At 36.0% G+C, this 22,419-nt stretch overlaps 1 protein-coding gene across 14 annotated transcripts in view; it reads right to left on the bottom strand.

Moving 5' to 3' along the window:
* Window positions 1-2,729: 2,729 nt before the first annotated feature.
* The window catches only part of LOC114271641 (uncharacterized), a 57,532-nt gene continuing 37,842 nt past the window's right edge, over window positions 2,730-22,419 (bottom strand). For 7 of the 14 annotated variants that reach the window (XM_082887449.1, XM_082887448.1, XM_082887451.1 and 4 more), the window contains 3 exons: window positions 5,315-5,362; window positions 4,766-5,202; window positions 2,730-3,596 (listed from right to left, as the gene is read on the bottom strand). In XM_082887449.1, coding sequence (XP_082743575.1) covers window positions 2,982-3,596; window positions 4,766-5,202; window positions 5,315-5,362 — 1,100 coding nt within the window. In that variant the 3' untranslated portion in view covers window positions 2,730-2,981. The remainder of the gene's footprint in view (window positions 3,597-4,765; window positions 5,203-5,314; window positions 5,363-22,419) is intronic. The other 7 variants (XM_082887454.1, XM_082887458.1, XM_082887461.1 and 4 more) reach the window with 3 other exon arrangements.

Genomic DNA, 22,419 nt, shown 5'->3' with positions numbered 1-22,419 from the left:
CCCCATCATATATCTAATTGACCAATTTTTGAGGATGGTGCTCTATTGCCCGTGCTTGCTTTGTGTCATTTAGTTGAGCTGTTCTATTTGCTGTGGTATCCATTAGATAACTAGAGTGGTCACTATAGGAAATCAAGAATTTAACGGCATTTAATTAACGACGTTTTATTAAACATCACGTTTTTAAATTTTTAACGGCGTTTTTTAACCGCCGCATATTTTTCCAATCAAAACGGCACCGTTTTATAAATTGAAGGCGTTTAAAAACACCTCCAAATGCGGTAGACACACGCGCCCCTTTTTTTGAAACCCTTATTTTTTAATCTAAGCCCTCTCTCTTATACGCACGCATCTCTCTTTTCTTATACGCAGACATCTCTCTCTCTCTCTCACAGCGACGAAGAAGACAGAGGAGATAACTCTAGGAAGAAACTTCGTCTCTCAAAAGATCAATCGGCAGTTGTTGAAGTTGTGGCTCTAATTTTGTAATGTTGAATATTTCAGGTCCTAGTAGCTTTGACATCTTTGAAGGCCATTCAAAAGCTACCATGCTTCTAATATTTAACAATGCAGCACAAGTAATCATATCCTCATTTTTCTTCAAATATGCAGGTTTGATTACTTTCCTTAGTGTACTAAAAATTATTATTCTTGGTGTTACCCACTTGCAAATACACAAAAAGAGATCTAATAAACTGTTAATTTTAAAATGGGAACAGTAATAATGTGTACATATATATATTGAGTGATATATTGAGATTTTAGAGTTGCAATATTTTGCCTGTGGATATCGATGATAAATTCCATCATGTATTGATGGATATATCGCAAACACTAATACTACAGATACAGAAGCAACATGTCATAGTGACGTCATTATATGATGGATTGAAGACTCATCAAAATCCAAATTAGATCAAAGACTCATCATCATGGGATATAATACCCTTGGCCTAATGTAAAAGTGGGATAAACTGTCAATTCTATATGATATTAAATTATAAAATAGCAAAATAAGAACTTTGTTTGATAGTAGAAATAATAATTAAACTGGACGGAGAATTAGTAACTTAAAATTAAATTGTGATTTGTGTATATTACTGGACTGAAGTTCACAAGATAATGTCAGCATCATCATTGCTGATTAGGGGAATGCACTTGTATGCATTAAGTTAATTTAATCTAATGTTTTCCATTCTAATCTAATGTGTTAATCTATTGTATTGATATTAACCTTTCTAATTTGGTCCTAGCTGTGACTTTTTGCAGGACAGATTGGCAAAGTTTGCCTCGTCAGAAAAAAAATTTTGTTTATAAAGTGGGCCAAGCTTTTGCTACTATCGGTATTGTGCCATTAGGAATATGGATGTCTTTTCTGCTTTCTGCATGAGTTTTCAAGCCTGCTGACTTTGTAAATAAATCCTCACTGATTTCCAATATATTGTGTCTAGATATATTCTGTAATTATACATGTATCACATCTTATTGATATTAGTAAGTGTCTCAGAAGAATCTGAAATGATTGTCATTTTTACATTCATTAAAGTACTGTATCAACTATGCTGTAAGGATAGATTCACTTACAGTTGCTTTTATAAATCATTTTACTTTTTAGAGTGATTGGTTGCTGATTGAAAAGCAATTAAGATTTGAGGATGCCTGCTAAATTTCAACTCTTTCATGTCCATGTTAGGACACTTTATAGAAATTCTAGTGCCAGTTAAATATTAGCGTGGTATATGCAGAAAAATCAGTTTGGAAACTCGGAAGCCAACTTTCTCTAATGTTCTATGAGATGCAGAGATGTGTGGTAGAACCTTTTGTCAATGAAAGGTGAACTGTGCTAGGTGGGTACTCTGTTGAAAAAGGCTATGGCGGCGTTTTTTAAACGTCACTATATCCTTACCCAACGGCTAGATTTGAAAAATGTATAAATGTATATGACGGCGTTTCCAAAACGTCGCTAAATGTCATAGTGACATCATTATACCGTTAGGACAGGACGTTCGGCGGCGTTTTTTAAAAACGCCGCCTATACTAAATATAGCGACGCTTTTAAAGCGTCATAAAGCTATAGCGACGGCCGCATCTTCGACGTTTGGTACTAAACGCCACAAAAACAATTAGCGGCGTTTTTGATATCTATAGCGGCGTTTTTAAAACGCCGCTAAAAGTCAGTTTTCCAGCAGTGAGAGAGATGTTACTTCTATGTCAATTTATGTGTTTAGTTTATTAAAAAATTTGATCCTATAATGAAATATTGTATTTCAATATATTTTTTAGAGCATTTTCAATTCTCTCCATGAATTTTTTTTTTTTTTTTTTGAATTCTATCTTAAAATTAAATAAATCATTGTGGTTCCCAGTCCATATAAAGTTATTTTCCTTATTATTTTATTGAAGAGTGTCCATGTGGTTACTAGTGCAAATAAAAATTTCCTCATTGTCTACTACAGCATGTTATTATTCATTACAAAAAATAAAAAATAAAAACATAATTTAATTTTCAAATCTATGATGGTATCACTCAATCTATTAACATCGATGTCAAACCAATAATGTAGTTGTATTTAGATTGGTACTAAGGCAAGTTGTGTTTGGATTATGAATTTAACACAAAATTAGTAAAGGAAAATGTGTAGTAAATGTGAATGAAATGAATTTTAGTTTTTCTTCTTTTCCCTTTCTTTTTTCAAATTCTTATCAAAATTCATGATTTAAACATATAATTGACAAATAGTTTCATGGATTTAATTATAGTTATCTAACAGTTTAGGACATTCTCAAGATAAAAAGGTAGCAACAGATTTCAAGTCACACTTATAATAGATACAATTATATTTGGGTCCCCCCTAGAGAATGACTTCTATAGAGTAATGATATACGACGAGAACAGAGAATTTTCATACATCTATGAGCCTTGATTGAAGAAACCAAAAATGATACGTTCTAGGAATTCTTCACCTTGTTGTTGATGGTAACTAATAAAATGGCCGATCACTTTGCTTGCCAAAAATGCCACGGCCAAATGTTGAAGAGATGAGATCTACAAGGAGGGGGAACTGTAAGGACACGAAAGAAGTAATTGGTAGGCATGCTAATGTAGCCATTGGAATAAGTATCCGTTCCTTATTTTTGCAAAACAAAAGATAGAGTATGGAATTGAAGGCCAGAATCATGGTTGTTATGGAGAGGAACAAGGTAACAAGGCCGACTGTCAACCTCATAGGCAAAACATATAGAAAATCACCTTCTGCATAACGTGAAGTGAGGATGGACAAGAACATCAATAGAGAAGCAGTGGATGTAAATAAAGAGATTGCATCCGAAGTGGCAAAGATAGTAAATGCTTTGTTATTGGAGAAAATTGGAATTCCACTTGTGCCATTGTCGCCACCTGGAACAGTTATTGCAGCTGCAAATGCTATAGTGGCAATGAGTGCTGCTGTTATTGTGCAGGAATTCGCAGTGTCTTTCATCCATTTTTCTCCTTCTATTACTAAATTTTTGTGTTCTCTAGTAAATATCATTGAAGGAATTTCACCACTTGCATTTGGCATCTCTTTGTAACATGGTCTTACAAATTTCTCCACTTCCTACATGATGCCACAAAATTGAAATAATGGTATAAATTTGACTTGAATAAGGGTCAAAGACTAAATTTTAAAATTTGTAATATACTTTTACAAATGAAAAACATGCACATGCTCACAAATAAAGGCGACAGACTTTAATGCGACTATAATCAATTTAGGTATCGAATTTTAAATAGGAAAAATACTTAGACCTTCAGTGGGGTGACCCCCATCACCCCTACTGTTTTTTGATTGGTGCAAAAAAAAAATTTTTTTTTAAGGCTTGCTCTCACAGCCCCCCACGTGGAGGTGGGGGTGTTGGGGTCACCCCCACGGGGGGTCCCAGTAGTGTTGTTTTAAATAACATCTGTTTGATACCAATTGATTGGTGACACATTAGATATCCAAAATTTATTATCCATGTTTGATTACCATAGCATTATTGTAAGTAAATAAGATTTATTTCTATGGAGACCCCTTAAATTATTGAGAAGTATCACTTTGACCCAGAAACTATAAAAGTGTACAAATAGACTCCTTAAACTATTGAGAAGTATCACTTTGACTCCTAAATTATAAAAGAATACAAATGGACCCCCTAATCTATTAATGTGTTTCACTTTGACTCATTCGATTACTGCATTAATATTTTTTTTTAGATGAAAATACCCTTCAACACTATATAAGACACCCAACTGCATTTCTTAATTTTCCTTATTTTTCTATTTAATTACTATTTTAAAAAAAATATATTCTTTCTATAAAAATATAATTACAAAAAATATTTAAAAAATAATAATAGAGCAATAATAATAGATGAATACTTATATTTTTAAAAAACAATATAATACACCCGACATGCGCGTGAGTGTACACGATCATCAAATGTGGGCAATAATGAGTTTGTAAATACATACAGTGCTGAAAAGTATTTTCATCTAAAAAATATTTAAAAATGTAGTTTAACTCATGGTGCAACAAGGAGCGGAGTCAAAGTGCAACATGCTAATAATTTAGGATGTCCATTTATATGCTTTTATAGTTTATGGGATTAAAGTGATATTTTACAATAATTTAGGGAGTCTATTTATATATTTTTATAGTTTAAAGAACCAAAGTGATATTTCTCAATAGTTTAAGAGTCTTTGCATAAATAATTCAATAAATAATTCATGAAATATATTTATTACCTTAAACCATTGTAACTCACGTTGCATTTGCAAAGCTGCACCCGGAACAAGATTGAGTTTATCAAGAGGTGCCAGTCGTCCAACCAAGTGCAGTATAGAGTTCATAGAATCGTCCATTAACATCATAACAGTTTGTTTATACCCACTCATTTGATAAATGAGGTTGAAAATATTTTCACAACGATACATAACAGCCAGTTGAAATATGTTATGATTATCTGCGTCCATTGACCAGACTGCTCTAGGAAATGATTCAATAATCTCTTCAACAACCTCATGAATCCCTAACCTTGCAGCTGTAAGGATTACATCCTTGCAAAGTGATTCATAAGCATTTGAGTCGCTTGAAGATCTAATTTTCTCACACAAGCATTTAACTAGTTGAATTGCTTGAAGATGCATCAACTTTTGCTTTTGGACATGCTTTATGTGAGGCACTGCAATAATAGAACTCAAAGATGCAGTAAATTTAGTTGAAGGTATATAATCAACAAGAAAAAGAATTGAATTGGTGTATATTTTAACTAAGTTTTGTTTCTTGTCAATTACCTAATAATTCAAGGATTTTCCAAAGCATGGCCTGCAAATTTTGGCTAACTGTATGTCGCAAAACAAATTAAACTTGTTGGCATATGGAAGGAAATGTCAAATTTAATAACAAAGGCATTTGAATTAAGTATTTCTAGTATAAAATAAAAATAAAAATAATAGCACAAATTTGTTTTGTGACACATAAGTGATTATATAATCAACAAACTAGCACAAACTTTGATAAGTGAGTTTTTATTAATTTTTCTTGTCTAAAATAACAAGCCAATCACATTTTTTAAAATGTAATAGAACTAATGATATACTACTCTAAAATGATGACTACTCTAATTTGCCACAAAATTTTATATGCTTTTAAAGAGATGACGATATATTTGCTATTCACTCCCAACGCCATTGCGTGGATTTGAATTGTGAGAATCAATTTTCCCATAAAAAATAAGGGAAACCTTCTTAGAAATAAGCACTCTTCAAACCACTAAAAGCTTGATCAACGCTCAAGTATGATTTTATTTTTTTTTTTAAAGGGTAAATTCCAAAAATCTCCCTTGAGGTCCATGACTAATTCAAATTCTCCTTTATAATCTAGAAATTATACACTGATTCTCCTATTAAAGTTTGAATTTCAACAGGGTTAACTGAAAATATAAAAGTACTAAATTATCCTCACCTAATAATGTCCAATTACCTTACCGCCTTAATTATTTCATCAGTCTCTATCTTTCCTACCAATACCTACCACCTCACATCTACTGCCTCACTTTATCTCTTTTGATTGCTCTCTTTCTCTTATTCTTCCACAACATGCCTCTTTTCTTTGTCGCTTTCTCTGTTTCTCATTGTCGCAATGCCATAAGCTTATTGATAAGCATCCTCAAGATGATCACTCATCTCCTCACTCATCTCCTCAGCTGCAACAGTATCCATCCAAAGCTGATTCATCATCTCCTCAGCTGCAACAGCCTACACCAGATACAGGACAGCTACAACTCAACTAAAGGCTTGCAGGTTGTTAGTTTGGTAGTTAGGTTGTTAGTTTGGTAGTTAGTTTGTTAGAACTAGAGTTGGATTGTAGTAATGGTTAGGTTAAGTGGTTAGGAGTTATAGTTAAAAGATAGCTTATCTCTATAAATAAGTCATTGTAAATCTATATGTATTGTGTGTTGAATAGAAAGATCAAATTCTCTTTATCTGTATTGTGTGTTTAATAGAAAGATCAAATTCTCTTTATCTGTATTGTGTGTTTAATAGAAATATCAAATTCTCTTTATGGTATCAGAGCCCTAAGCTCTTGCGAGTAGAGATCCTTAGAGATATTTCTATGGCTTGTCCAAACCCTATACCTTCAAGATCTTCTTTACCTGCAAATCTTACACTATTGATTTCAAATCTGAATGCTTTTGTGCCTACAAAGCTTGATTCAACCAATTACATTATCTGGAAGAGTCAAATCCATAACATCTTGAAAGCTATGATGCTTCTTGGATTTGTTGATGGTACTACAGTGTATCCATCTTCTGTTATGCTTGATTCTCATAATCCAGAAGTTCTGAATCCAGATTACACACAGTGGATCACCATTGATTCACATTTGCTGAGTTGCGTCACTGTTATATTGTCTTCATCTATCTACACATCTGTCATTCATTGTCAGACTAGCACTGAAGTCTGGTATGTTCTTGCCAAAAGGTTTACATCTCTTTCTAGATCTCACATTCATCAGTTGAAAAATAAACTCAGTCGTATTGTTAAAAAAGGCTCAACAATGAAAGATTACTTGAGTCAATTTAAATCTATTTCGGATCAGCTTGCTCTAGCTTCAGCACCAGTTGAAGATGAAGATCTGGTTCTCTTAGTTCTTAATGGTTTGCCAGATGAATACAATGTTTTCAAGACCACCATTAGAGCTCGGTCCGATCCTATTTCCATGGAAGATTTGTCTTCCTTGTTGTGTTCAGAGTCCATTCATATTGACTCTTCACTTAAACAATCTCATACCTCCGACATTTCATTTGCCTATTCTACAACTAGAGGGAACTATAAAGGAGAAAACAGAGGTTCTTTTAGAGGCAGAGGTTCAGATTTTTCCAGAGGTTCAAAAAGTGGTGGGTAGGTTTCGAGGCAGTTCACAGCATGGTAGTTCTCTCAGAAGCAGTGGTCAATATCATAGAGGAAGGTCCAATTTTAATCATAATACCTTGGTTTGTCAGATCTATGGAAAGCTTAATCACACTACCCTAGACTGCTGGTACAGAATGGACTCCTCTTTTCAGAATAGTCCACATCAATCCTCTTTCACTCAAAGCAATCCTACAACCTATGTTGCTTCTGCCTCATCTTCATCTGTAGCCTCCGCACCTTCATCCTCTTCAAACTGGTTTCTTGACTCTGGTACAACTAGTCATATGACTAATGATCTTACTAATTTCTCCTCCTATCACCCCTATTCTGGACAAGACCAAGTTGTTGTTGGTGATGGCTCCACTCTACCTATCACTCACACTAGTAATGGTCTCCTTTCCACACCTACATTTCCTTTTCAACTTCACAATATTCTTCATGCTCCTTCTATCTCTTCAAATTTACTTTTAGTCCATCAATTAGCTAAAGACAACAACTGTTCTGTTACTTTTGATGCCCATTCTTTTCTGATTCAGGACAAGGCTACTCAAAAGTGCTGCATAGAGGTCCTTATGCTCATGGCCTCTATCCTCTTTCTCCATCCTCTTATGCATTTTCTTCTTCTTCACTAGCTTGCCTCTCCTGTACCAGGCAGCCTGCTGCTCACAACTGGCATTTTCGACTAGGACATCCTTCTTTTCAGAAATTTCAGCATGTCTTGGCACATAATAAATTCATGAATTCTTCTTCTGTACATAGTTCAAATAACTCTGTTTTGTGTGAACGTTGATGTGTGGCTAAAAGTCATAGGTTACCTTTTTGCTTGTCTAACTCTACTGTTAACAAACCCTTAGCCCTTATTCACACTGATGTTTGGGGTCCCTTTTCTGCCTCTTGTTATGGTTATAAATACTATGTTCTATTCATTGATGATTTTAGCAAGTTCACTTGGATTTTTCCTCTTCATTATAAAAGTGAGGTCTTTTCCAAATTTCTGGAATTTAAGGCTTTTATTGAAACACAATTTACTATTCATCTTCAAGTTTTGAGAAGTGATAATGGGGGTGAATATCTCAGTCTTCCTTTTCAAAACTTCCTTAAACAAAGAGGCATTGTTCATCAGTTAACATGTCCTCACACACCTGCTCACAATGGTGTAGTAGAAAGAAAACACATGTATTTAATTGAAACTACCATCACTTTCATGCATCATTCTTCCATGCCATGGATTTACTAGTTTGATGCTCTTGCTACTGTAGTCTTCTTGATCAATAGAATACCTACTCTTAAACTGAATAATCATACTCTATTTGAAGTCCTCTTTCATCACAAACCAGATTACCAGTTTTTAAGAGTTTTTGGTTGTAGATGTTATCCTTCGCTTAGGCCTTATTCTTCTCATAAGCTCCAACCTAGATCTATTCCTTGTATATTTCTTGGTTATCAACCATCTACTAAGAGCTATTGGTGTCTTGACCCTCTTACTCAGAAAATCTATGTGTCTAGACATGTTGTGTTTGATGAATCTATCTTTCCTTATCAACATGCTTTATCTAGCTCTTCTTCTGTCCCTACTCTTTCTACTTTAGTTAATTTTTTCTGGTCGTCCTTTTCTTCTGCTTCACGGCCTGTTTTTACTACACCTGCTTCTTCTCCATCACATATTTTCTCTCCAGTAGCTCTTCCCACTGCTTTTTTTCCTTCTACATCACATATGTCCTCTACAGAAGTTCCTCTTACATCTGCAACGGCTCATTCTCTGTCTGCAGCAACTCCTCCTACATCTGCAGCAGCTCTATCTCTTTCCTCTCTCTATATTGATCTTCCTCCAATACCTTCTTCTCATCATCATCTTGTGATCACTAGGTCCAAGAGTAAGAGTTAGTGTCCTGTCGCTTCTTCCTCTTCCCTTTGTCTTCTTGCTTCTGCAGCATCTTCAGATTCCAATGAGCCACAGACTTATCAAGTAGCTACTCAGTCTCCAGCCTGGCAAGCTGCTATGTTAGATGAATATCAGGCTCTTTAGAGACAAAGTAATTGGTCTTTAGTCCCTCTTCCTCCTGACAAATAAGCTATTGGCTGCAAGTGGGTTTTTAGGCTCAAGAAAAACTCAAATAGTTCTATTGCTAGACACAGAGCCAGACTAGTTGCTAAAGGCTTTCTTCAAACTGAGGGTGTAGATTATCATGAAACATTTAGTCCTATTGCTAAACAACCCACCATCAGAGTTCTCTTGGCTTACAATGACTCATCCCTGCCTTGGCTAAGATTTCATAAGCATATTTTTGCTGAGACAAAATGTAACCTGAAGGAGAAGAGGCAATAGGGATGCAAAGGAAATAGTTGAGCAAACCCAACTCTTTCATAGAAAAAGCTGAGTGTATATGCTGAACAAGAGTAGAGATATAGAGAGGATCACTCCCAGTGAGTAGGATATCATCCACATAAACAAGTAGAATAGTAATGGAAGTAGAGGTGTGTTTGACAAACAAAGAAGAGTCACAGTGACTATGGACAAAATCATAGGAAAGAAGAAAAGAAAAGATGGTAGAGAACCAAGCTCGAGGAGATTGTTTTAAGCCATAGAGAGCCTTGTGCAATTTGCAGACAAGTGAGGGATGATTAGCATCAATAAAACCTTGAGGTTGATGCATATAAACTTCTTCTTCAAGAATGCCATGAAGAAAGGCATTTGAAATGTCAAGTTGCTTAATGGGCCAATGAAAATGAAGTGCTAAACACAAGATAACTCTGATGGTGTAGGCTTTGTTTGGCATGCTTCTTGCTGAACTTCATGTCTCTGTGGATATTCCTACTCTATGGTGTGATAACTTGTCTGCCATCGCCTTGGCCCACAATCCAGTCTTTCATGCTAGGACCAAGCATATTGAGGTAGATTATCATTTTGTTCGTGAGAGGGTTGCTGCCAAGAAACTTGTTATTTGCCACAATACCTCCACCAATCAGATTGCAGATGTCCTCACTAAGCCTCTCTCTGTTTCCAGATTTCAATATCTTCAGGGTAAACTTCAGGTCTTTCCCAATTCCCTCAGTTTTAAGGGGACTGATAAGCATCCTCAAGACGATCACTCATCTCCTCACTCATCTCCTCAGCTACAACAGTATCCACCCAAAGCTGATTCATCATCTCCTCAGCTGCAACAGCCTACACCAGATACAGGACAGCAGCCGTATGAGCTGCGGTTCAGCTAAAGGCTTGCGGGTTGTTTCTTTGGTAGTTAGTTTGTTACAACTAGAGTTAGATTGTAGTTATGGTTAGGTTAAGTGGTTAGGAGTTATAGTTAAGAGATAGCTTATCTCTATAAATAAGTCATTGTAAATTTATCTGTATTGTGTGTTAAATAGAAAGATCAAATTCTCTTTACTTATAACCACACTAAATTCATTTTCCGAACTCCTTTTGGGTTTTTATATGCATTAATTCGGTATTTGGAAGGCTCGTCTGGCGTGGCTATTAGGAATGGTTGTTGGCAATAGGTTGTTGGAGTGACTGTTGGGCAGTCATCTTCTACACCATTGTGACACCACCACTTTCTCTTGTACCATCCCAATATTCTCTCTCTCTCTCTCTCTGTCTCTCTGTCTCACTCTCTCTTCCTTGGTTGTGGTTGGATTGATAAGTGACAGAGTTTGATTTAGCTAGGTAGATTGGTTGTAGTGGGGTGTCGATTATTGGTATTTGTTAGTGGTGGCAATAGTTGGTGCTGATGGCTTGGGGGTGGGAGGTACTGATAGTTGATGGCTGATACTTGCGAAAGTAGTGGATGGTGGAACTCTATTACTACATTTCAATGGAGAGTGAGAGAGAAATGAAACTATTGTGTAAAAGACTTTGACAAAGGTAAATATGGCATTTTCAAAAAATTAAATGTTGATATAAGTAAAATATGTTAGTTGATTAACATTGGCAAAAATTTTTGTAATGCAATTATTAACCTTAATGACGGGATGCAATTTCTAAAACTCCAAATAGTAATGTATTGAAAAATGCTACATATAATCTTATTTTTTACCTTGTTTTCTTACTTCTAGACACAAGTGTATAGGCTCATATACATTTATTCATGTGTGCCCTATTATTTTGTGTCTTGAAATGAGAAAATGAGATTAAAAAAAAAGTGATGTTCTGTGTAATATCACTTTAATGTATTAGCATGAAATTTCTGCGAGTGTTGATGCAATTAAAAATAAATTTATATGCTACCTGTGTACCCCCAAATATGTCCGGCACTCATGTGCCACTTTATATAATTTTGGCCACTTTTGGGTCGTAGGCTATTTTAATAGATTATTTTAGTAGATTAAAATATTTGTGTTTGAAAAGATAATAATTGAATTTTTTTTGTAATTGAATGTAATATTTGTGAGAAATAATAAAAAAAGTAAAATGATTATAAATTTGATATAATATTTTATCTCATTGACTATTTTAACTTATTTTATTTTTTTATAAATTTTAACTAAAAAGGGCCTAAAATTAACTTCCCAAACACCCCTTGTCTGGCACCTATGTGTTACGTCTAAAGATATTAAAATTAGTCCACTGTCAGAACAAATTATTTATTTTTATTTTGAGAAATTAACATTTTAATTTTAATTTGTTAATCTAATATCTACACTTGCAACACACCTTTTATTTAACATTTTAAAATATTTTTTTTATACAATTCACTTTCTGCATATCTTTAAATTTGAAATGAATAAAATAAATAATTAAAACCACTCTTTAATTTTAAGATTTTTATTATTTCTAATTTAATCGTTTTCAAACTTGGTATTTACTAGATTGTATCATAATTTATTACCATATCGACCTACTTTTTAAATTCATTTCATATTCACGTATTTATAAATATACGCATAAAAAAATTAACAAAAAATTATCACATTACGTAAAACTTTTATAGCACGATGATGATAAGATCATCAAACTAAATTATTAGTAGTACTCTTTAATATAAAGTTATTGGTTTTTTTTTTTCTTCCCTTTCTTCCTATATCCCTAATTAATAGATTTTATTAGTTTAATGACAACTAAAAAAGAGGGCTGATTTTATTTACACACCCCTAATACTCTTAGTGTACACCATTAGTATATTAAATTTACATTTCAATAATATCCTTTAATGAAATTACCATTAAGGACAATGTTGGCTTGGGTTTAAGCCAGCATCCTGCCGTGGCGAAGGCCTAAGATAAGACCAAGTCACAGTCGACTTGTGACGCTTGGCGTTATACTTTTTAAGGAAATAAAGTTGCGCCTTCACCACTACCTATGGGTTTTGGTGAGATCGTAAGAGCTAAGGTCCTACAATTGGTATCAGAATAAGGTCTCAAGTTCGATTCCCTTGGAGGACATGCTGCTTGCTAGAAGGTGTCGAAATGGGAATTGTTGGCTTGGGTTTAGGCTAGCATCTTGTCACGGCGGAGGCCCAAGATGAGGCCAAGTCACAGTCGACTTGTGGTGCTTGGCGCTGTACCCTTTAAGGGAATAAAGTTACGCCTTCACCACTACCTATGAGGTTTGGTAAGATGGTAAGTGCTGAGATCCTACAGACAACATGGGGTATATTCTATCTGTTAAAAAATCTTATATTTAAAAATACAAAATACTCTTCACACACCATCATCTCTATAGGGTTTAAGGTTTTAACATATGAATATTGTATTTCTTCATCATCTTCACCATTAAACATACATTCATGATATCATTCATTATCAATTAGTTCACTTCATTCTCTTCTCCATTATACTTATTCTTCAAACTCAAAACATTATTGTCTTTGAAGATCTAAGGTTTAAGAATATTGAAATCAATTAGTTTTGAAGATTTGCACACCATAGATGACGCTGAGATGGTTAGTTCAGATATAAACATTGAAAACGTTGATTTGAACATTGAAAAAGTTAGTTTATGACTTCACTTTTTAGTTTTTTATTTATCTCATTCATATGTTGGGAATATGAGTTTGTTCATCGTGTTCAGATAATCATAGTTGAACTTTTACACAATGTTCGATTATTTATATTTGAACAAAACAATTTTGTTAGATTAACCATATATTAAATGTTCTTACATAAAAAATTGAATATTGTAAGTTTCTTCGGTTAAAATGATTAAACTTTTATTCGTTGTTCAGATATATATATATATATATTTGAACACATTAAGTTGTTCAATTCTGTAGTCATGAATATGACTAATTTGATGAATTTGTTAAATTTTTTATAGATTTTTATACCCACCTAATGTTAAGAATTAGGGAAAATACATTAGTAAATCTGGTTAGGATGTGTATATATGTTTACAAGAATTAAGTTGGCTCGAGATCCGCGATGAAATAATGAAAATCGTGCAAGGTACATTCTAATTTCCTTCTAGTTAATAGCTGGTAAAGTGGGTGATTTGGTTAGTTATTTGATAGACTATAAGCAAACACATACCTAGGAATTTTTAGTGTTTTATTTACCGCCCAATGGTTTTGATACAATGAAAGTTATTGAATCGGTTATGTTTCGGAAAGTGCATAACATAGTGTTTTGGAAACAAAACTCACATTATGAGCATGTCATAGCGTTGCATCTCACGATCATGATTATGTTAAAACTCATGTACTTTGTTAATATGATCTCTGCTAGGCTTTATACTCATCCCCATGTGAAAAGCTATTTTCAGGTATTAACGGCGTGCCTCTGCCTAGATGAGACCATGTAGGATTTTGAAGCTTGAATCTCATTTTGTTTCTTTTGTAAAGCCTGGGGCATATATGTATTTGGGTTGAAACCCTCTTTTGATGTAATAGGGCGAGGCCCTTGAAACATGTAACCCTCTAGAGCACTTTTTTGGATATTGGTTACTTTCATATTTAGTCCACTACATGCTGCAGATTTAGACTTCTAAGGTTATGAATGTATTAATACATGTAATTATCTTTTGTAATCTCAAGAAACATTTGAAATGGAATATACAAATATATATAATGAAATACACTCGTTTCACTTATGAGTGTTGGTCCATTTTGAGGCTTATTATCAACTTCCGCATGAATAGTTTAATTTGGTTAATGAGAATGAATAGTGAATATGAGTTATATTTAATAAAGCGAGTTCTATAAAATAGAGGGCATTACAAGGGTAGATTCAAGGTGGCCCTAAGATTTGATAGTTCTTCCCATAATAGTTTTCTTTCTCTGAGATGAGAAACCTCTTTATCCCATACACAAAAAATACCACCTACTTGACCTGCAACTTCCTTAAACACAATGGCTAGAAAAAGTTTATTGGGTGGTGACTAATTGATTCCATTTTGGATCTTTGCAAGAACAAAAAATTGAATTTCTTATGAGTTAACAATCTTCTAATCCGTATCCTTTTATCCTTTTTACCCAAACCCCTTATGTTCCATGACATTAGTTTCATTGATACACTGTGTGGAGATCCATTCACTGAGTGGTAACAAGAAGAGCTTAAGCCCTCTTATCCTGAATTTCATCTTGATCTTCAAGTTCTTTGATTTTACTTATGACCACCTCTTTATTGTCGTTACATCAAATGCCAATGAGCTTACCAATTTCCCATGTTCCTTTAGTTTTATTAAGGATGATGCGATTTCAGTTCACAATAGCTTCTTCTAAAATGGAAAGTAAGATGGTTGTGGTCGTTGCTCTGAAGGTAACATCCTTTACTCATTTTCTCATTTCTCCTTTACTGCCACACTTCCAATTACCTCTTTGAGGAATTTTCTCTTACTTTTCCTCTTTGAGGTGGCTATAATTGGTTTTGAACATTTGTTAATAAGGTCAAGAGATGGACATGAAGGAAATTTTGTAGGGTGTAGAGGGTCAGAAATTAAACCCCAAATTAAGTATGGACCTAAGTATTGAAGTCGCCCCAAAGAGGTGACCAGGAATGAAAAAAGGAGCATGGGCTAAAGCCCAAGGGAAGTGGGCCAACAGAAGGCCGAAGCAGGTTTGACCCGCCAAGGGTCCAAATGGACTTCACGAAAGAAAATGCCTTAGTCAAGTTGCAGAGGCAACACATGCAGCGGGAAAGTTACTGAGGCATTTTACCCCAGCGCCGCCATTCCTAATATCTTCGATTCCGCCACCATCCAAAGTTGCTAAAGGAAAGAAAAAGTCAACGCAACTAAGTTGCGGAGGCAACACTTACGACGGCCAAGTTGCGGAGGCACTTCGTCCCAACGCTGCCTTTTCAAGTAATGTTGGTGCCACCACCATTCCAAGTAATGTCGGTACCACAGCCATCTGGAGTTGCTGAGGAAAGGAGAAAACTGAAGTTGCAGAGGCAATACTTGCAGTGCCCAAGTTGCGGAGGCATTTTGTCGTCGCCGCCATCTCTAATATTGTCGCTCCTTCCGTCTGAACTCGCTGCGGGAAATGGTTACCATAGCAACTAAGTTACAGAAGGAATATCATGCCAAGGTGATAGCAGCCTTTGGGAAAAGCTTACCCTCTGCAAGTAGAGGCTAATGCATGGCGCTGATAGCAGGCCCCAAGGCATTACTAGTCTATGGCTGATAGCAAGCCCCAAAGTTCATTAACTTGGCGCTGACAGTAGGCCCCAAAGCTTACTGATTCGAGCTGAAAGTAGACCCAGTGATACCAATTTACCACGGCAGCCCTGCGAAGATGGGAGCAGGGCATCCCGAGCGCAAGGGACTCCATTTCCATTTACCAAGGTCATGAACCTGCCTTAGTGGCACAGGCAGGACTAAGGAAGCCCCATTGGGCTTGGCACTAAGGCACGGCATGGCTGATAGTAGGCTTGGCTGTGGCCTTCGCCCTGGAAAGCTGGAGAGTTTGTGGTTAGGTGTCTAAGGGTGGAGGTTTCGCTGAGGAGAGCACAAACATAGTTGATAGCAGACTAATAAAGTCCTAAGAATGCATGTACTGGCCAAGTAAAACTGATAAGCCAAGTGCAATAGAAAGGTTTACCACTACAAGTGCACTTGCTAAGGTTCAGGCTGAGAAGGCAAGTGCAAAGCAACTGCACTTGTTGAAGCTCAAAGGGAGTTGCAGCTCCAAACACTCTCATCGAAACTACACTTGCTGAGGCTCAAAAAGATAGTTGCGGAGGCAAACAGATAGTACATAATACATGCAAAGGGACACGTGGCACCTTCAGCCTTGTGGCTCAAGGCAGAATATTCCATGTGATCCTCTAGGACGCATGTCCTCTTTCTATTTGGTCACTTGGTGTCCTCTTGGTGCCAAGGAAGAGCCTATAAATAGGACCCATTTCCTAAGGTTCAACAAGAGGAATTTTGGAGATTTGGGTGAGATGCTGCCCATTTTGGTACTGCCATACATTTCTTCTTGAGCTACTTGTTTCACCGTCACCCAGCTACACACTCCAACTCCCAAACAGTTGCTACTACTCATTCTCCAGCCACTTCCACCATTGTTAGACCATTAACATAGTTTTGCCTCTCTAATCACCTTCCTAACCTTGAACCCCCCTTACATAGAGATATTTGGGTTTTCAAGATTGGGTATTTGGGACAAAAGAGGAAATGAGAGATATGGATTGCTCTGAATAAATCGTAGGTAAAGAGTGGGTATGTTCAAAGTTATGGGTTTGGGCTGGGATTTGGTTTGGACGAATGTCTAGGTTTCAGGTTTAGAGATGGGGCAATGATTAGGGTAGTTACATGGGCCTGGTAATAAGTGAAGGTTTAATGGGCTAATATAGCTTTTTGGGCTTGGTAGCAAATTACACTTTGAGATGGCTCCAGGTCTATGAACGTTCACTTCCTTCAAAAGCAGAGGTGTTTCATCTACCTTTGTGGAGACAAAGTCAAAAGCTGGCGTTCATCAATTCTTTTCTTCCCAAGAGTGTAATGATGGCCTAACGACTATTGGTGGTTCTCGAGTGAACATTCTGAATCTCACCAAGAAATGAGATGGCATCATCATGTCCACGTGGATCATCCTAGTCCTCTGGTGGTTCCACATTAGCCAACACATCATCATCTTCTTCCCCCAAACTATCACCAATAGGGCTGGGTTATCCAAACCGCACAAACCATCCACCCGAACCGATCCGCATAAAAATTGGCAGTTCCACAAGAACAATGTGGGTTGATGCAGTTTGGAATATAGGATAATTGTGAGTTGCAGGTTTAACCCGCACCCGTACCCACAACCGCAAGAACCCGCCCGAACTTAAATTTTTTTTTTTAAAAAAAAAAAACACCAAACCCTAATTTCATGATACAAAAAGAAATGTTGTAGAGAACATTGTTTTTGAATGTTTTTGTTTTTGTTTGCTTTGTGAACAGTGTAGGAAATTGAATTTACTTTTTTATAGAGGGGAAATTGAATCTGTTAGTTACATTTAAAATTGAAATCAATCTTATATTATATTGAATCTGGAAATTGAAAAAAGTCCAATCCGTAAACCGTTCGTACATCCGTGAACCCTATCTGCAGAAATCACAACCCGCATTGTGGGCCGGTGTGGGTTGAATTTTTCCCAAACCACATACATGCGGGTAGGTCTAAACTGATCTGCAAACCGTCTAAAATCGAACCGTGAACACCCCTAATCACCGATGATTTGTGTGGATGAGAAAACACTCACCATCTATTCTTTCATAACTCTAACATGATATATCTTGTCCTTACAAACCAGATGGATCATCTGGTTAATTCTGGTTAATTCTGGTTAATAAATTCAAAATGCTTAGTAACAATCATGACTTTTTGGCATTCGAAGGAAAGGTAGTTTATTGTGAAATCATCAATGGAAATAACCTACCTTCAAACATTCCTAATGATTTTGAAAGTGCTTACATTCCAGAGGTTAAGTGGATACCATAAAAACTAACTCAAACTGTTATGTTGGAGTCAAATAGAGCATCTGAATATGACCACTCTTTTGCCTCCTCAAATCTACTTCTGAACCACTCATATTCAAATGTTAATCTATGTTTTATTCCATCCTTTTTGTGAAAATGAGGATGCAATGCTTACCTCCCATGTGATGTACTTGTATGTTACAAGCATCCGCTGAAGAAAATGAGTCCACAATAGCTTGGTCTACACAAGGAATAGTGACTCTGACCACCACATTACTGTTGGAAACCATGTGGTAAATACACATGGTGTGACTCATGGCATATATGGTGTGGCCTAATCTTGAAGGCCACATGGTACACATAATCCATCCACACATGGCCTAATCATGAGGGACACATGGTATTGGACGTGTGGTACATATGGTGTGGCCTAACCATGAGGTACACATGGTCTTTCCATATGTGCCTATATAAGGGCTCATGCTCAACATTGCGAAGATACACCAAAAACAATAAGTTCTCTCTCTATTCATCTATCTTGAGGCTACCATCTTGAAAGCCTAAGAATTTGGAGTGTGGATAAATATTGAAAAACTCTAGTAGCTTCTCAATTGACGAGGGGTTTTCCAGACGAGTCTCGTAATTCAAGCATTCGATCCAAACCGTTTCCGCATCAGTTAATATGATTACCCGTATATTTTTCCTTCATTGGTATTAGAGCAATATTGCTTTTTTTTTTTTGCCTCATATGATTTTCATGCATAGCTTAGTTTTATTCATATTTAATTCAGTATTATTAAATATCATAGCATGTTGAGAAGAGTTTTTGGAAAACTCCATAAGAGCAAATTTTTTATGTTAAAAAAATCGGTATAAAATATTTCATTTTATGTAACTCAAATTTACATAATTTGAAAGTACTCTTCATGGGCTTTAATCGGAGTTATACTGAAAGAGTTATGATTTTTTCAAAGATTTTTTGTCCAAATTGTTATTTTTGGAGAAAATTTTGGAAAGTTATTTTTTCCTGTCATATTAATTATTGTGTATAATTTGATGACTCCTTTTGTATTGTAAATTTGTTTATTATCCCTCTTCAATCACTACTTTGTTGAAAGCAAAGAAAAGCTATAGCGACAAATTTGTGTTCCTCTTCAATTACTACTTTACATAAAGCAAAGAAAAGTTGAGGAGATGTTTTGACTTATATATATTATGTGACCCTATACCTATCTCCACGTTACTTATGACACCTTGTGTTAATATCTCTTAAGATATGTCAAAACGATAGTTTTACTTTCTAAGGTGGTTGGATTTGGAAGGGAGGCTATATTGACTCCTCCAACCTTCTTGGGATCTTACTTGGTTATAGACCAAAAAGGCTATGTAGTGACATTACCTTGATCTCAATCTTTAGAGTAGAATTTGGGACATCACATATTATGCATGGTTTCATGTTGTGGATTTAAGAGATGGTTTTGCCTCTTGTATAATTTTTATTCAAAAATTAAGTAGGTGCCTCTTGGTTTTGCCTCTTGTTTCATATTTGAATGCATATAAAGGGAGATGATTATGAGCTTAGCAAAATTTTTGATCTCTCTATGCAAGTGGCAATATTGTATTCCAATTGTGTTTTTGGGAATAAAATTTTTAAAAAATAAAATTAATTGTGTGCTAATGTTGAACCATGTGCAACCGCATCAGTGAAATGGCCTCTAAGAATGTTGTTCCTAACCTCACTAAAGGAGAAAAATTGGATAGGTCCAATTATGATATGTGGCACAGGAAAATTCAATACTTGTTTAACGAACAAGAAGTCCTAGATACTTTGACCACCCTTATGATCTGTCTTGAAGAATGGACCACTGCCCAATATCACCGTGACATGGAAAACTATGAGAAATGGGTTAGAAGAGATCGATGCGCACTATACTATGCTTAACAGCATGCACAATGATCTCATTGGGGAGTTTGAGGTAAGCCCCATAGCTCATGATATATGGAATCAACTAAAAATTACCTATAGGACCACACCTACAACTAGGCTGCGTGCTCTAATTTTGAAATTTGAGCAATATGCTATGGATCCAAAACACTCAATGGTTGAGCATCTTAGACATGATACGTAATTTGAAGGCTGTTGGTAATACTCTTACTAATGAGCAACAGGTTACAGCTGTGATACGTTCTTTTCTGGATTCATGAGGGCAAATGAAACTTGTGCTTACACACAATGAGAATATCAAGAATTTTGCTAATATTTCTCGCCACCTTGAGCTTGAAGCAGAGCGCCTGAGGACGCACTACAACACTATCCTTGTCGCCCAAGATGGGCAGCGTAAGGCATTTAGGCCTAAGCACAACAAACAAGGAAGACATATTGGTGCAGCTGGTAACCTTGGTCCTAAGCAAGATAATGTGATGAGGTGCCATCAAGGAAAGCGCGCTAGAAACAAAGACAAGACCAAAGTCAAGTGCTATAACTGTGGGAAGCTAGGCCACTTTGCTCGGGGAATGCCCTGATGCAAAGAAAGATCTTTCTCTTTAACTCTTTTATTACATGTGTTTGTTCACATCTGTGTGTTGCTATTTCTCTCTACAGTTGGATTGTAGACTCAGGAGCAATTTTCCACATAATCAGAGAAAGAGTTGAGTTTGTGGATTATAGAAAGATACATGTTGGAAGGTAGTACATTACCTTGGGTAATGGAACTCGTAAGGATGTCCTTGGAGTTGGTTCTTATCAGCTCAAAACGCATCTGGGGCGCACTTTACTCCTCCATGATGTGCTTTATGCACCTAGTGTCCAATGTAATCTTTTTGCATTTATTACTTTGTTAGGACTTGGTTAATTAGTTTTCATTTTGATGGCATACAGTTGCATTTCTATGTAAACAAAGTCTTGTATAGACATGGTTTTCTTTCCAATGGTTTTTTTATGCTAGATTTGGATTTTTCCTTATATTCTTTTGTGTCTTGTGATAACGACTCATTAAATTCTATTAATCAGCATACTAGACTTGGTCACATAGGCAAAGATAGAATGACTAGACCAGCTAAAGAAGGCTTGTTGGGGCATCTTGTTAATGTAAGTTTTTCTGTGTGTGAACCTTGTTTGGTAGGAAAGGCCTGTAGGAAGCCTTTTAGAAAGGCACCTAGGGCCTTATATCCTCTAGAGTTAGTTTACTTTGACATTTGCAGACCTATGAATGTAAAGGCACGTCATGGCACTTCTTATTTCCTTACAAATATTAATGACTATTCACGATTCAATTATGTCTATTTGATCTCACATCGCTTTGAGGCATTGGATTGCTTCAAGCCCTTTGTTGCACTAGTTGAGAATCAAACAAACAAGAAATTGAAAATCCTTCGAACAGATCAAAGGCGTGAGTTTTATCACATCAATTTCAAGGACTGTGTGAGGAAAAGGGGATACACAGGCAATTGACAATTCCAGAGACTCCGCAACAAAATGGTGTAGCAGATAAACAAAATCACACTTTACTTGAAATGGTTAGATCAATGATGGTGCAAGCCAACCTCCCTATCTCTTTTTGGGGTGATGTTCTTTTGATTGCTGCCTACATACTTAATTGTGTGCCTTTAAAGTCAATTCCAACAATTCCATATGAATTATGGAAATGTGTAAAACCATATTTGAAGCATTTGCAGCCTTGGGGTTGCACGGGTTTTGTTCACAGTACTTCTCATAAGCATGGGAAGTTAGGCCCTAGATCAAATAAACAAGTGTTTGTGAGATACTTAGAAACTCAAAGGGTTATGTGATGTATGGTGAACACCCTCATGGTGGAATGACTGAAAATGAGTCGCGAGATATCAATTTCATTGAGAATGAATTTCCTAGTATTGGTGAAGTAAAAAAATATCTTGCACTATTTGAGTTACAGGATTCTAAGGAAATTACACCATCTTTTGGCGAGGGTAGAGAATTAGAGACTTACCCTGAAATCGCCATAGATAGTGGGAGTGATTTACCTCCTAGTGGAAGTGTTCCACCAGAAAATGACTCACTAGGATCCCATTTATGTAGAATTGAACATGGAGCCATTCCTTGCCATCGTTATGAGATTGAGGGGGAATCTTTCATGTGTACTACGTTGGATCTTGATGAGTCTGCTTT

The sequence above is a fragment of the Camellia sinensis genome, chromosome 9 (assembly GCF_055761805.1).
Source record: "Camellia sinensis isolate YWXY chromosome 9, ASM5576180v1, whole genome shotgun sequence".
NCBI lineage: Eukaryota > Viridiplantae > Streptophyta > Magnoliopsida > Ericales > Theaceae > Camellia > Camellia sinensis.
Note: the sequence above shows the minus strand (reverse complement) of the source record. Positions and strands in the feature narration are given on the sequence as shown.